Source organism: Acinonyx jubatus, chromosome D1, assembly GCF_027475565.1.
Source record: "Acinonyx jubatus isolate Ajub_Pintada_27869175 chromosome D1, VMU_Ajub_asm_v1.0, whole genome shotgun sequence".
NCBI classification, from domain to species: domain Eukaryota; kingdom Metazoa; phylum Chordata; class Mammalia; order Carnivora; family Felidae; genus Acinonyx; species Acinonyx jubatus.
This window is the reverse complement of record NC_069390.1, coordinates 86,754,675-86,771,491: the sequence shown is the minus strand read 5'-3', so window position 1 is coordinate 86,771,491 and position 16,817 is coordinate 86,754,675. Positions and strand designations below refer to the sequence as shown.

Below are 16,817 nucleotides of genomic sequence, written 5' to 3'. Positions count from 1 at the left end.
CAGTGTGTCATTCAGTCATCGTTTCCTGTTGATTTTCTGCTGAGATGATCTGTCCATCGTTGTAAGGGGTATTAAAGTCCCCTACTATTATGGTATTATTATCAATGAATTTCTTTATGTTTGTGATTAATTGATTTACATATTTGGGTTCTTCCATATTGGGGGTATAAATATTACAATTGTTAGATCTCCTTGGTGGGTAGACCCCTTAATTATAATAGAATGCCTTTCTTCATTTCTTATTACAGTCTTTATTTTAAAATCTAGTATATCTGATAAAGTATGGTTATTCCAGTTTTCTTTTGATGGCCATTAGCATGATAGATCATTCTCCATCCCCTTACTTTCAATCTGCAGGTGTCTTTAGGTCTAAAATGAGTCTTGTAAGCAACATATAGATGGGTCTTGTTTTCTTACCTGTTCTGATACCCTATGCCTTTTTTTAAAGAATATTTTTAATGTTTGTTTATTTTTGAGAGAGAGACAGAATATGACCAGGGGAGGGGCAGAGAGAGAGGGAGACACAGAATTTGAAGCAGGCTCTAGGCTCTGAGCTGTCAGCACAGAGCCCAATATGGGGTTGGATCCCATGGACTGTGAGATCATGACCTGAGCTGAAGTGGGATGCTTAACTGACTGAGTCACCCAGGTGCCCCTGATACCCTGTCTTTTGATTGGAGCAGTTAGTCCATTGACATTTAGAGTGATACTGAAAGATAAGAATTTAGCGCCATTGCATTGCCTTTTGAGTTGGTGTTTCTGGTTATGTTCTCTGGCGCTTTCTCGTCTTTGTTGTTTTGGATGTTTTTTGTTTTGTCTTTTCATCACTCAAAGGTCTTCCTTAAAATTTCTTGCAGAGCTGCTTAGTGGTCATGAACTCCTTTGGTTTTTTGGGAGACTCTTTATCTTTCCTATTTTGAATAACAGCTATGCTGCATAAAGAATTCTTGGCTGCATATTTTTGTGATTCAGCACATTGAATATATCTTACCACTCCTTTCTGGCCTGCCAAGTTTCTGTGGATAGGTTTGCTGTGAACCTGCTCTGTCTTTTCTTACAGGTTAAGGACTTTTTTTTCCCTTGCTGCTTTCATAATTCTTTCCTTGCCTGTGTAGTTTGCGAATTAGACTATGCTATGCCTTGGTGATGGTTGGTTTTTGTTGAATCTAATGGGAGTTCTCTGTGCTTCTTGGATTTTGATGTCCGTGTCCTTCCCTAGATTAGTTTTCTCCTATAATTTGCTCACATAAACCTTCTGCCCCTTTTTCTCTTTCTTCATCTTGTGTGACTTCTATGTTTTGGATATTATTCCTTTTTAATAAGTAACTGAGTTCTCTAAGTCTTCAATCATGATATTTTGCCTTTGTTTCTCTCTTTTTTTTCTGCTTCATTATTCTCCACATATTTACATTCCAAATTGCTGATTTGCTGCTCTGCTTAATCCATCCTTGCTGCTGTGGCATCCATTTGACATTGGATCTCGATTATAGCACTTTTAATTCCGTCTTGACTAGATTTTACTTCTTTTATCTCCTCAGAAAGGAATTCTTTGCTTTTTTTTTTAACCCCATCTGATATTCTTATTATCTTGTTTCTAAATTCTAGTTCAGACATCTTGCTTATATCTGTGTTGATTAAGCCCCTGACTGTTGTTTTTCCTTTTCTTTCTTTTGGGGTGAATTCCTTTGTTTTGTCATTTTGGAGGAAAAAAAATACAGTAAGAAATTAAAAATTAAAAGCAAACCAAAATATCAAATAAAGGAAGCTATATATTAGGTGTGTTTTGGTCTGCTTGTTGAAAGAAGCTTGATAGAACAGACAAAATAGGGAAAGAAGAGAAAAAAGGTAAGGAAAAACTTAAAAATTGAAAAAAATTTTATATAATAGAATAGAATAAAATGAAATAAAGTGAAATAGAATAAAAAAAATTTAAATAAAAATAAAAATAAAATTTTCTCTTTCTGCCCAACTCTGTGACTCAGGTTATGCAGATTGCAGTGTTAATTCTCAGATCAATTTCCTAGGTGTTCAAAATGGTTTGGGGCTGATCTGACTGCATATCAGATAGAAGACAAGCTCAGGGTTTCTTGCTCCTCTGCCATCTTAACTCCTCCCCTGTAGTGCCCTCTTCTCAAATATTGAATTAGATGGCTGAGAAACACCAAAGATTTCAGGAATGCCTTGAACATGATCAAGAACGAAAATAGATGAGGGAAAAGAACTTGAAGACATTGCAGGGAACAAATAACTTCAGATAGGTAAGTTCTTGATATTTACTTCAAAGAGGGGAGGGTATTGCATCTATGACATAATAGTTTTCAGTAAAATAAGGCAGAGAACAAGGGAGAGTTCTCGAAGATGAGAAGTGTGATACCAGAAATCTAATCATGGTGTGCCTGGGTGGCTGTGCGGTTGAGTGTCCAACTTCAGCTCAGGTCACAAGCTCACAGTTCATGGGTTTGAGCCCCACATCAGGCTTTGCGCTGACAGCTGAGCCTTCTTTGGATTTTCTGTCTTCTTCTCTTTCTGCCCCTCCCCTGCTCACACTGTTTCTCTCTCAAAAGTAAACACTAAAAAAAATTGAATAGGAATCTTTCAGAGGAAGAATAAGAAACTGGAAAGGAAACCATAGGGAAAGCAGGGGATTAATATAGAAGGTCAAAGATGCAAGTAATAAGAATTTCAGAAAGCGAATGAGGAGACATATAGGACTCAGTGTGTCCCGGTTGACCTGGCCCATCAAAACCTCAGTTCAGGGACAGAAACCCACACCAAGGCACATTATGTTTAAATGTCACAATACCAAAAATTGGGAGGAGTCTTAGAACTTACTTTCATATAGAAAGAAGCAGACCTGCACAAAAGATTAGGAATCAAATTTGTCTTATATTTATCAGCAGCAATGCTAGAAGCTAGAAGACAGTAGCTCCACACCTTAAATTCTAAGGAAAAATTGTGTCCAGCTTACATTTTAGGTCTCATCCAAATCAGTGATAATGTGTGTGCATACCCTTTCTTGGGAAGCTGTCTAAACTACAGTAGGCAGTAGGTCAAGACAGAGGAAAGTACTGAGTCAGGGAATAGGAGGAAGGTGGAAGGAATTTGTGATCAAAGTCCCAGGAATGGCAGCTGTGTCTGCTGTGTCCAGGTCTAGAGAATAGTCCCTGTAGATGAAGTGGGAGAAATGGCAGGCCTGAGGGAGTCCTGTCTTCAAGAAAGAAGGAATTGAGGGGTGCCTGGGTGGCTCAGTTGAGAGTCCGATTTCCGCCCCGGTCATGATCTCATGACTCATGAGTTCAAGCCCTGTGCTGGGCTCTGTTGTGTAGCCTGGAGCCTGCTTTGCATTCTGTGTCTCTCTCTCTCTCTGCCCATCTCCCACCCATGCTCTGTCTCTCTTTCTCTGTCTCTCTCTCTCAAAATCAGACACTAAAAGAAAGAAATAAAAGGAAGGAAGGAAGGAAGGAAGAAAAGAAAGAATCGAGGGGAGCCTGGGTGGCTAGGTCCATCAAGTGACTTACTTTGGCTTAAGTCATGATCTCATGGTTCATTGGTTCAAGCCCTGCATCAGGCTCTGCACTGGTCATGCAGAGCCTGCTTGGTATTCTCTCTCCCTCTCCCTCTCTGCCCCTCTCCTACTTGTGTGTGTGCAGGTTCACTCTCTCTCTCAAAAACAAATAAACTTTTAAAATTAAAAAAAAAAAAAAGAAGAAATCGAAACTATTGGATTACCTCGTGCATCAGGCTGTACTGAGGGAGCTTTGCAGACCTTTTTGACAATCTCGGAGAGTGAGTGGTCAGTACATGTGAAACCACACCAGTAAAAGGAAAGATGCAGTCCCTAACTCTAAGGGGGAAAATAGATGCTTAACAAAGAAGTTGTAATCAGAGTACATTTTAACAGTATAATAATGTAAATGGGAGTATTGGTTTGACCAACAGGGCAAGGGGAAGTGAGTGGATGAACATAGGGTATGGTGGTTTCTGAGTGAAACTGTTTTTTCCTAGGGAGTTACTAGATCATGTCTGGACTGAAAAGGATACAGAAATAAACTATGCTGTTCAGCAGCGTGGAGGTAAATAGCAGAGAAAAGGCTAGAAGCATTGCCTCTCAGCAGCCTGAGCTCGTCAGGGCGGAGGCACTGCTGTTCTAGTACAAGCCTGTGTTGTGTGGCTTGTAACACTGTGTACATGGACGCACTCGCACTTGGCAAACAATTTTTTAAAAATGGAACTTGTTGGGGTGCCTGGCTGGCTTAGTCAGTAGAGCATAGGAATCCTGATCTCAGGGTTATAAATTCAAGCCCCACATTGCACATAGAACTTACTTTGGGGGAAAAAAAAATGAAACTTGTTATACTGCGTAAGTTTCTTTTTTTTTTGTTCATTTAATTTGTCATTCGTTACAGATCTGCTTCATTGAAACTTGTACAGTGTTTTGTTTTTTTAATTTTTTTTAACGTTTATTTTTGAGACAGAGACAGAGCATGAATGGGGGAGGGGCAGAGAGAGAGGGAGACACAGAATCGGAAGCAGGCTCCAGGCTCCGAGCCATCAGCCCAGAGCCCGACGTGGGGCTCGAACTCATGGACCATGAGATCGTGACCTGAGTCGAAGTCGGACGCTTAACTGACTGAGCCACCCAGGTGCCCCTGTACGGTGTTTGTTTTTTTTTTTTAATTTTTTTTTTTTAACGTTTATTTATTTTTGACACAGAGAGAGACAGAGCATGAACGGGGGAGGGGCAGAGAGAGAGGGAGACATAGAATCGGAAGCAGGCTCCAGGCTCTGAGCCATCAACCCAGAGCCTGAGGCGGGGCTCGAACTCACAGACCGTGAGATCGTGACCTGAGCTGAAGTCAGACGTTTAACCGACTGAGCCACCCAGGCGCCCCTGTACAGTGTTTTTTTAAAAATATTTCATTTCTCTTTTTGAGAGAGACATGTGAGCACGAGTGGGGGAGAGGCAGAGAGAGGTGGGGAGCAGAGGATCTGAAGTGGGCTCTGCGCTGACAGCAGTGAGCCCGATGTGGGGCTCGAACTCACGAACTGTGAAATCATGGCCTGAGCTGAAATCCTGATGCTCAGCTGACTGAGCCACCCAGGTGCCTTGAGACTTGTACAGTGTTAATCATTTAGGAATTGCTGAATGATATCTGCTAATTAATATTAGTTTAAATGTCTTAGAAAAAACCAAAAGTACAGACTTTAGAGTCAGACATTCACTCACTTGGCTGTAAATGACTACTTACTGCCTTCCAGGTCCTGCTTCCAGATCAGTGGTTAGAAAGCCATGTGAGAGGCCTCTCCTTTTGAGAAACTCCTGTTCTAACGGAGAGAGGTGGACCATGCAGGTGAACCAGCAAAGTAGCTTCGGATTGCTTGAGGGGGAAATAAAACACCAGTTGGGGATTGTCCTCAGGAAGGACCCACAGAAGATGCACATGTGAGGGGGGTCTTGACCGTTGAGAATGCTCCTGCTCAGGGAAGAACGGGGAGGGAGTACTAGGTGGAGGACTGAGGCTGGAAAGACCCTGGCTTGTGTACAGACACACAGACGGGAAGGGTGGTGCTGAGCCTGAGGCTGGGCGATGGAGTGAGGTAGAGGTTGTATGGGAGAGTTGGAGTCTCCTGGAACAGAGGAGTGATTGGTGTGTTCTGACCTGAGATGATTCAGAATGCTGTGGGGAAAGTGGACCAGGGAGGGCAAGCATGGACACAGCTCCCCAGAGGCCCACCACAGCACAAAGTGACGTCATACTTCCATTGTAGGGGTGCGTTCGTGCTCATGTGTGTTCACGTCCACATTTACATCCTTTTTATTCATTCTTTTTAGTTGCATGTAGCATTTCCTTTCTCCTTTATGCATTTATTTAGTAGTTCGGTGGCTCGAACCCAGGAAGGCTAATTAATGGTTGAGGCAGCAAGCAGCAAACATACCAACTAACAGCTCATACTAGCTTTATTACTTTATTTTTTTCAAATTGCTGATAATTACAATAATGCGCATGGGCACGGGTCCCAGACAGGAAGAATCATTGTCTGCAAGCAGATCTGGTGTGAGCTGATAATACAGTCTGTATTTACTTTTAAATTTAAATGCTACATAAATCATAGGAAAGATGTCTTTTTGACTTGCTTTGAACTTGGGGAGGGTGGAGATTTTCCATATTTTTGTTATTTTCAGAGTTGTTTTAATGAACATTAGAAATTAATTTGCTAGATCACGATTGGTATCTGAATATTGCTTGCACCTAGTAAACATAGTAAAATGTTTAGCAGAATAGCATATAGAAACTGCTGTTTGTATTTTGAAATGTGAATTTCCTCTCTCTGCCCTGTAAAAGTCATTATGGCATATTGTCCAGTTTTCTAGTTATAAACAGGTATGAGTTATTCACCTAAGAATTTCTGCCTTTTCTTGACTTTGAACATCACAATCTCAGAAATAGAGAACCAAGCCTTTGGTTTTCATTGAAAAGTAAAAAAAAAAAAAAAAAAAAAAAAACTAAGACATTTTTAGATAAGGCCATCAATTCTTAATATTACAGAATGAATATTTAAAAAACCAGACTATAAATTTACTATTGGTATCATTTTATGAAAAACATTTTAAAGCAAAAGATCAAAAGATAATCTGAGAATTCAGAGCACTCTTTCGTCAAGAGAGCACAGTTAGCAATTCCATACCTTTATACATTCATGTGCACACACACCAGACCCGTCTTATTTTTCAGGCCACTGAAAACCTGCATTAGACCTCATTAGCCTCCCCCAATGAGTGTTAGGGAACCCCTATTTTAAAAACGCTAGTAAAAACCATTCTGTGTATTGGAACATGAATGTTTTCAGCTGCATGGATTTATTTTCTTTTCTTTTCCTGGGTATACGAAAGGAAAAGAGATGATGGAATCAGTTTCAGATCTCTGCATTAGCTATTCATGTTTGCAGTTGTAACATGTGAAAGTCAGTGTTTCAGCTAAAGCTGGCATGTGGATAGTTTCCCAACTTTACCTTGGTAAAATCATTAAGTTGTGTATATATTTTAGTGAAATAGAACCTATCTGAATAATACAATATTCAGTTTATTACATTCAGTTTATTACATTAAGGACATGAGACATTTGAAAAAATGTTGAAATAGTGCCTAATTTTTAATGATTATGACCTGATGCACTTGAAATAAAATATTATAGAGCCAGAATATTATCTGATCAGCCAGAAGCAAGGAGCATGCTTATTGTTTCTGAGAAAATTGTCAGCTTTGTGCTTGGATACCCCACAGAATACTCCTTACTCCAATCATTTGTATTTTTTCTTTGTTTATTTTTGTATTATTTCTATCATCTGTGAATCAGTAAGAATGATTCAGCATGAACATATTATTGTTAATGTTTATTTTTGAGAGAGAGAGAGAAGCAGGCTCCAGGCTCCAAGCTGTCAGCACAGAACCTGACGTGGGTCTCGAACCCACAAACCGCGAGATCATGACCTGATGACTGAAGTCAGCCACTTAACTAACTGAGCCACCCAGTCACCCCATATATATTTTTTTTTTTAATGTTTATTTTTTGAGAGAGACAGTGCGAGCTGGGGAGGGGCAGAGAGAGAGAGAAACACAGAATCCAAAGCAGGCTTCAGGCTCTGAGCTGTTAGCACACAGCCTGACGTAGGGCTGAAAGTCACAAACCGCAAGATCATGACCTGAGCTGAAGTTGGACGCTTAACCGACTGAGTCACCCAGGTTCCCCTTGCACATATTAATTATTAATATTTAATCAGCATTACTTTGGGCATCTGTTACTTGAAATCATTTCACTCTTTAGGTTTAGGAAATACATTCCTATACATTCCCCCTAACCCTGCGTCCACTATTTATGTAGCACACTCAATAAATAACTAAGTAGTACTGGCCAGTGAGTTCAAAGGTTAAGCTCAAGTTCACACCATTTAGATCATCTTACATTAATACTCAAGCCTCCTGGCTTTCTGGCCTCTGCAGTTAGCATGCCTTCAGAGTATGACAGATTGCTGCCTGGCTTCCGAATCCTGCAGATTCCGATTCAGTGAGGAAGCAGTCTTTGTTTTGAAGCCTTGTTCCTTAGGCATCAGGAGTTGGCAGAATAGTTCTGCCTGTTGTAGTGTGAACTGTAAACCAAAGTCCAAAGTTAATATTGTGGGTGTTGTTTATTAGAATACCTAAAATTTGGGTAGCGCCATATTTATGTTGCACAAAAGCGAAAACGAATGTCAAGAGAGGTTATTCCATAAGGTTGCATAGCTAGTAAGTTGAGGGAATATCCTTCCCTTCAGAAAACACATCTAGAGAAATGACTTACATAGTGCTTTTGATCACTGCAGTAGTGACTGAGTAGTAACTGCAGATTCATCTTGACCTAGCTTCCGTGCCAGCCGGAAGCTGGCCTGGGGCCAGGAAGCCAGCAACTCCCGGTGATTTTCTTTTCCATGGTAGGGCGGTATTAAATTGTTCATGTAAGCCTGTGGTGACTGAATTCCCACAAAAGAAAATGTGGAGTATTAACGCAGCCGACTTGAAGTATGTCCGGATTTAATAGGTAAAGAAGGAACATGTGGTCTTTTAAGCCCATTTCCTGCCATCCTGGATTTGGGAGGATGACTAGTCCCATGGAGACTTCATGGGTTCTTCCCTGTGCACTCATAATTTAGGCCCCAGTTCTGTGATTGCAGCCAGAGAGAAATGAATCTGCCAGTGACAGTGCTGCTAACATGTGAGTGCTGCTCTGTGGCAGGTGCTGTGCTTTGTGCTTCCGTGTGAATCCCCACAACAGGCACCAGAGGCAGAGGTATGTTAGGAGCTCTGTTTTTACAAAAAAAGAAATTTAAAGCCTGATAACAATGACCATCAGCATTTGAGGAACTCTTTTCTATAGAACAAGCCTATTTCAAAGCACTTTACACAGGTTAACTCCTTTGAACCTCAAGACAACACTATGGTAATGTAGTTACTATTATCATCATTTTATAGATGAGGAAACTGAGGTCCAGAGAGGTTAGTTGACTTGCCAAAGGCAGCGTAGCTAGTCAGTGATGGGACTGGAACTCTGTCACGATTGCTTGTCTTAGAGTCCTTGCTTCTTGGCCACCATCTCACACTTCCTCTGAGGTCAGGAGTGGAATGAGCAGAGGACTAATGGTTGATCACGGCAGGCCTCCATACCTGCTAAAGTCAGTTTCTTGGAGTTGCTATTACGGGCAATTGAAAAGAAACACAGGAACCAGTAAAGAACCTGTCCACTTGAGAATTTTAGATCCAAAAACACCATTCCGCTTTTTTTTTTTCATTTACATAAAATTATTATGTATTTATGTATTTTTCAATAACTTCCTTTATAGAAGACTCTTGGCTCTCATCTCGGAGACAAATAACAGATAGACCTCTCTTAAATCTTGGGACTTGGATCCTTACCAGTGTAACCCAGATGAACAAATTACTGTGTTCCTATAAAAAGCCTTGGAGACAGTCTAAACCATTTTTAATCTTGGAAATGATACTTCATTTATACTTTAATATTTAGAGCTCTAATAAAGCAGAGATTATTTGTATAAATTACTGCCTGTGGAAATAGTATCTAACAGTTGGCATATGACAGTGGAGGAATAATGGCTTTTTGCATTTGGCGTTTTCCCCCTAAACCTAATTCACCAGTTTCTAATCAGAATTAAGTTCAAATGTTAAAAAAAAAAAAAAAAAAAAGGCCAAGGATTTTCAGTTGGTGTAATACAAACTGTCACTTTTAAGAACAGGTTTTCTCAGTTTGCTGCTAAAACTGGAAAATGCTTAACAAGAATCCTGCTATATTTTTTCCTGCTGTTTTATTAAATAGTGGGTTGAAATGTTTGAAGCTTGGCGTTTTTTAAATTGAAACCTTCACTTTTTTACTGCTGATAAAGGTACCTTAAAGTCTCCAAACTCTAGTCACCCTTTTGACAGTAACAAAAGTGGACTCTTTTACTTGTTAGGCTCTGGGCAGAATCGTAGTAGTCCTCCCATCGGAGAGAATTTAGTATCTGTACACATAGTGTTTTTCTACATTAGTGTTTTCTACATTTTCTACTTGTGTGTTCAGAATGGTTTGTTTTTCAGGTATTGAGCCTGCTCTGATTATACTTACTAGTAACCCTACCTAAAAGTGTGTCTTCTCTTTGTGACCAATTGAAACCATACAATCACAATCAAAATTCAGGCTAGTGGTGAACAGGATTTTAAAAACCCAAACCCCTTTATTGATTGATTGATTGATTGGGAGAGAGTGCATGTGTATGTGCGAGCAGGGGAAGGGCAGAGGGAGAAGGAGAGAGAGAGAGAGAATCTTAAGCAGTGGGGTGGGGGCCCCATGTCATGACTGTGAGATCACGACCTGAACCAAAATCAAGAGTCAGATGCTTAACCGACTGAGCCACCCAGGCTCAGTTTATTTTCAACCTACTTTAGTGGTTTTTAAAAAGTTGTGGGGGTGCCGGGGTGGCTCAGTCGGCTAAGTGTCTGATTTAGGCTCATGTCATGCTCTTGCAGTTCGTGAGTTCGAGCCCTGTGTTGGGCTCTGTGCTGACAGCCTGGAGCCTGCTTCTGATTCTATGTCTCCTCCTCTCTCTGCCCCTCCCCCACTCACACTCTGCCTCTCTCAAAAATTAAAAAAAAAATTTTTTTTAATAAAATAAAAAGTTGCAAAAATACTACAGAGTTCCCCTATACCCTTTCTGGACTTCCTTTAATCTTAACATCTGACATAACCGTGGTGCAGTTGTGAAAACTGGGAGATTAACGTTGGTACACAATTATTAACTGACTCAGACCTTATTCAAATATTTGCTCCACTTTTCTCACTAATATTCTTTTCCTGCCCCAGGATTCTGTCTTGGCTCCCATGCTGCATTTACTTGTCATTTCTCCTTAGTCTTTTAAAATGTAAGAGTCCCTCAGCCTTACTTACCTTTCCTTGTGGCTTCTCTTACGTGGCTTACTGCTGGTGAGGGTAGTGTCAGTGTGTCCACTGTGCAGTAATTTGTCTTCCCTTTCATAGTTAATAACTACATTGGAGAGGTACCTGAAACTATGGATTTTTTATACTTTGTTCAGTTAAGTAAATCTTAGGTGCAGATTTGTGGACACAGACTTGTCATTTAAAAATTTTTTTAATGTATATTTATTTTGAGAGAGAGGCAGAGACAGAGCATGAGCAGGGGAGGGGCAGAGAGAGGGAGACACAGAATCCAAAGCAGACTCTGAGCTGTCAGCCAGAGCCCGACATGGGGCTCGAACCCACGAACTGTGAGATCATGACCTGAGCTGAAGTCGGAGGCTTAACTGATTGAGGCCACCCAGATGCCCCCAGATTTGTCATTTTAATTTATGAATCATGAAATGCCATGCAGACTTGGACAAGAATGAATATGTTATATAGGATCTTGGCATCCATGAAGAGATTGTCGTTTTACTGACTCTCTCTTTACAAATGGAATGTCTTTGATTATGAGTGATGTGCCTTTTGATGTCTGTAACATGCAGGTGGTAACTGGATGCTACGAAGGTGTGCTCTGTTGAGTATTGGTGAGCACTAGGGTAGAACTGGGTTACCTTGCCTTCCCGGGGTGGGGCTGGAACGCTTGCCTGGCTGTAACACAGCACCTTCCTATCCAAGGAAACATGATTCACTCAGTAAGAGGATAAAACTGTCCCTTTAGACGATGCTCCCTCCACAGCAGGCGCTTTCCCAAACCCTGGAGCCAAATTAGATTCTGGGGTAAGAGTTTCAGTGAGGAAGGAAATAATGGGTTTAGATTTCACTTTGGACTGGGTGCTGCATTGGTCCTGAGCCCCTTTGTTGAAGGGAGGTGGGGCTTAGGTGGGCCCAGGAGTTGTATCTTTGAGATGATGATTAAAGGCCCTCAGTGAAGTTAGGCTCAGATTTAGATGTACTTACATTATTGCTTTAAGCCATTTCAGATTTTCAACCAAGTTACTAGAAGCACTTTTTACCAAGTTGAATTTCTGTCCTTGGATAGCTAAACTCTTTTCCCTGAGCCAAATTAATAAAATGGAATTTCTTATTAAGAATGAATTATTAAGTAAAATGGAAGCACTGGGCTAGGGAAACATTTGATGCAATTTGTTTTCAAAGCCTTAAAAGTGCTGCAATGTGCACCGATCACAAAGACCAGCTTAAGTGCCAGAGCGTGGGGCATTAATTTTCTTTCGTCAAAGATTCCAGGTTCACAGGATATCAGAAGTGCTGACTTGGCAGTGAAATCCCATTTGTAACATGTTAGATTAGGAAACAGATTGATTTATACATTGATGTAGTGGATCCAGGCACAGTGTGTGCTTAAGAAAATGGAAGTGCATTAAATAAGAGCACTTTCAAAGGAAAGAAGTAGAAACATCACAGAAAAAACCCCGATCCTATTATGCCCTAGGTAAGGTTGGGGTATGTTTGATTAGTTGATTCCTAGACATGGTCCACAGAGGCTTTTTATATTTCAGATGATACCTTCTTGAGAGTCTCTTATGACCACAAGGATTAATCTTTCTGAACTCAAAAGTGAATCACTGCAGCATATTAGTTGTCTGGAATGATTCCAGTTACTCTCCTTTTTCTTGGTGGTAACTGATGTGAGGGGCTGCTGCTGCTTAGGCCTCTTCCTGTTGCTTTAACCTCTGGTATTTTAGATTCTCTTTAGGGAAGGCAGTGCTGACCATCTCAGCACAAAGATCAAATGCACTCATCACTGATGTATTGACCTTAGTGGTTGACCCATAAACTGAACATTTATACAGTTGGAACTCTTGTGGTCTTTTAGCCAACAACCATAATGAGTAACATGTGGAACATAATCTTTGGTGCTGATAAATGGCTGCCTGCACAGTTTTGACCAATCCATGTCTGTAGCTTGGGTGAGTTCACGTAACTAATCGACACTTTCTTACCTGAATTCATGTGTGGAATTTAAGAGGTTAATGCCCCGCCCTCTGCCCCCAGTACTTCTATGGCACCCGAAATCTTGTTTGTTTAATAGCTGCTTTTAATGTTAAAATATACAAGGCCAGGGGCTCCTGGCGGGGTCAGTCAGTGGTGCGGGAGATGCTTGATCCTTGGGGTTGTGGGTTCGAGCCCCATGCTGGGTGCAGAAATTACTTAAAAATAAAATCTTAAAAAAAAATTATGCAAAGCCAAAGAGAATTTATGAATTCTTGCTCAACATTTTTTAGATTTAGCTGTGGTGGTTCAATTATAGCAGGTTTAGGAAACACTTTCCTTTTGACCTATTGATTTGGCTTTCTTGCTTATATATTTATCATTCTTCCTCAATTTTCTTTCTGTCTGGGCTTTGAAGTAGGAAGGAAAGAACTTAGGGAAACTCTGGTTTGGGGAGATAAAAGTGTCCCTGGGGTTTCTTTGCCTTTGTCTCTGTATTAACCCTTTTATATGTGTGCATACCCATTTTCTTCCATATGGTGATCTAAAATTCTAGCCTTAATCCTTAGATATGGCTCTCAAAAGAAGAACGGCCCATAGAAGAGGCATTTTGGTACACATATTGAACTCACTGTGAGAAATAAACACATTGGTCTTATACATCCTTACACCTTTTAGTGATTGGTTTGAATTAAAATACCATTTGAGTATTGCCTATAAATAAGTGTGTGTTCCTTTCCACAGCTATCCTGAAATATTCTTTCTTCTTCTTAGCCTGTAGTTTCATATGTGGCAGGTATATATAGATCTGCCTTGTACTTTAATAAATGATTATTTGTCACAGTAGGGCTATAATCAATTCTGTTTAATAAAGTTGCTAATTGTTCTCTTCATTGGATTTAATTGAGGTGTTTTTTTCAACTTTGATTGATGTTGGCAATATTTTCATCCCAAATTAGTGTTCTAGCTATCCAACAAGTGTTTGTGTTTCATTCTCCTGTACTGGTAGAAAGTGGGCTTATTTTAATAAGCTTGTAAGCAAAATATATGGAGGATGGTAAACTTTTCCTGGAGAAAGGTCATGATGTATTTGAAAATCAAATGTAGTCTCCTGATTGGAAGGGCCATTAATGTCTTTGTAGTCCATCAACACAAATAAATGAGAGTTGCTTAGAAAGCACACATTTTCCATATATTATGAAAGGCAAAGCTACCCTTTCTGTTAATAGGAAAACCATTTTATGTTAATTGCTCTTTTTAAAAAGAGCAACATGATAGACCATACAATCTTAACCCTATCCGCCAAGTTTTAACACTTAAAAAATTTTTTTTTTTTTAAATTTTGAAAGTACTTTTACATTAGGGGAGACCACAAAACTGCATTGTGGATACAACCATCAATATTAGCATATTTCTAGATGCTAGGATCCCTGGGGTTTTCCTGCACCAGGAGACTTAGTAGAAGCCTTAACTGTCATCATGCCTAAAGTTATTTCTCACCTGTAATTTGTGAGCTGGTAATGGCTGTGATGTTTTCACAAAGAGGATATAAGACAAAGGAAGACTGTAGAGTCATTGATTGTTTTATCTAATACAAGATAAAATTGTTCATGAAATCCCTTTTAGTGTTCTGTTTCTGTGAATGATGCCATTCCCTCATTGAGTAATGAAGCCATGCTTGACATCTTCTTCCTCGACTCCCTGGCTAATCTGTCACCAAGGCTTGCCAGTCGGGCTGTCTGATACCTTGAATCTGTTTCTCCACTGCACTGCCTTAGCCCAAGGTACCAGTCTCCCTTCCTCTCTTTCTCTTTCTCCACATTTCTTTGCCATCCTGCAGCCAGAAAAAGTATCACAGCTGCATTCTGACAGTATTAACTTTGTGCTTGAAACCTCTCAGCATCTCGGGGCACCTGGATGGCTCAGTCGGTTAAGCATCCAACTCTCGGGTTTTGGCTCGGGTCACGATCTCATGGTTCGTGATTTAGAGCCTTACATCAAGCTCTGTGCTAACAGTGCAGAGCCTGCTTGGGATTCTCTGTCTCCCTCTCTCTGTGTCTAATCCCTGCTCATGGTCACTCACTCCTGCTCTCTCTCTCTCAAAATAAAGAAAGCAGGGGCACCTGGTTGGCTCAGTTGGTTAAGTGTCCGACTTCAGCTCAGGTCATGATCTCTCGGTTTGTGAGTTTGAGCCCCGCATTGGGCTCTGTGTTGACAGCTCAGAGCCTGGAGCTGCTTCAGATTCTGTGTCTCCCCGTCTCTTGGTCTCTCCCATGCTCATGTTCTGTCTCTGTCTCTCAATTGTAAATAAATGCTAAAAAATTAAAAAAAAAAAATAGAAAAAGAAAGAAAGCAAAAAAACAAAACAAAAACTCTCAGCACCTCAGGATAAAGATGGAAGTCCTTTCTTGGTGTGCACACTGTCTAGCCTTGCCCCCGCATGCCTCTCCTCCCTTCTCTCACTGCTGTCTGCCTCCAGTCTACGTTCCCGCCACGTGATGCTCTCAAGTGCTGCTGTCTTCAGGAGACTTCCCTGACCACCTCCATACCCAAGCCTCAGTTAAATTCCCTTTCTGTACGCTGTTTGGCACTGTGTTCTTTCCCTTGGTGCGACATCTAGGAGTGTGATCACACTTTTGTATGTGTGAATATGGACTCTTGCACTAAACTTTAAGCCCCATGAGAGCAGGGACCATAAGTTTTTGCTCACTCTTGTGTCCTAGGCATTTAGCATGTTGCTTTGCAAGATAGTAGCTGCTCAACAAAATTTTGTTGTGTGAGTGAATTACTGGAACTTTAGCCTTTACTATAGTGGTTTTATCTGTTAAGGGATGAAAAGTGAGACGTGTGCTTCTATTAGAGCAGTCTTCAGCTGGATTATAGGTTCCCAAGTTCCGAAGTACTCAGATGGGGAGTGAGGGTTAGATTTTTTTCCATTGACATTTTTCTTTGATCATGTAAGTCCAACAATGATTGTTTTTTCTGGCCTAACTCCTGGGGAAAGGCTTTGTTTATGAAGATAAAAATAGTAAATAATGAAGTTTTAAAAGATCAGTTCTACTGTCACAAACCATGGGATGACTCTACCTTTGTGTCAGCTGTTTTGGAGTAAACCTGGATGTTTTCCCCTTTGGCAGGCTCTTGCAGCCAATGCCGGAACAGGATTTGCTGTCGCCGAGCCTCAAATTGCAATGTTTTGTGGGAAGTTAAATATGCATGTGAACATTCAGACTGGGAAATGGGAACCTGACCCAACAGGCACCAAGAGCTGCTTTGGAACAAAAGAAGAAGTTCTTCAGTACTGTCAGGAGGTAAGAGTGGTGCCAGAATGTGAAAACTGCTCTTTTCTGGGTCATGCTTGAAACTGCTTACCTTAGAAATAGATACTCTGTCATTCTGCTTTTTGACCTAAGATCACATTGCCAATGACAGAACACCAGGCGTTTTCTTTCTGAATATATACGACATGACTGAGGCTTGTCAGAGGCTCTGCCTGTGTGCGCTGTGAGCTCTTGGTTCCTTGAGGAGGGAACGGTGCAGAAGCTGGGCAGGTCCCGTACAAGTAAAGCCTGGCTCTCTTGCTTCTCACTTGCAGTGTGGGAGGACGTGAAGTCAAATGTGTGTATCTTGTGCTCTCCACTTGCTCATAGAAAGCCACCAGTATTGTAAATGATAATCTCAGGTCTGACTTGAGTCAGAACTTGACCTAGAAGGGGCTATGAGATGCTTTAACTTCTTACCAGGACTAGCACAGAGGGCCAGCATTGAAGTATTACTCTATAATCTCACCAACAGACCTTTCCATGAACTTGCCCTTTAAATGTTTTTCTTCTCAGCTCTTTACATGCATCCTACAAATGGGCT

General features: G+C 40.8%; 1 protein-coding gene across 4 annotated transcripts in view; it reads left to right on the top strand.

The window, feature by feature from the left end:
• Positions 1 to 16,817, top strand: part of APLP2 (amyloid beta precursor like protein 2) — an 85,889-nt gene that overhangs the window by 32,214 nt on the left and 36,858 nt on the right. For all 4 annotated transcript variants that reach the window (XM_027036923.2, XM_027036922.2, XM_027036920.2 and 1 more), the window contains exon 2: positions 16,091 to 16,264. In XM_027036923.2, the coding sequence (XP_026892724.1) occupies positions 16,091 to 16,264 (174 nt within the window). The remainder of the gene's footprint in view (positions 1 to 16,090; positions 16,265 to 16,817) is intronic.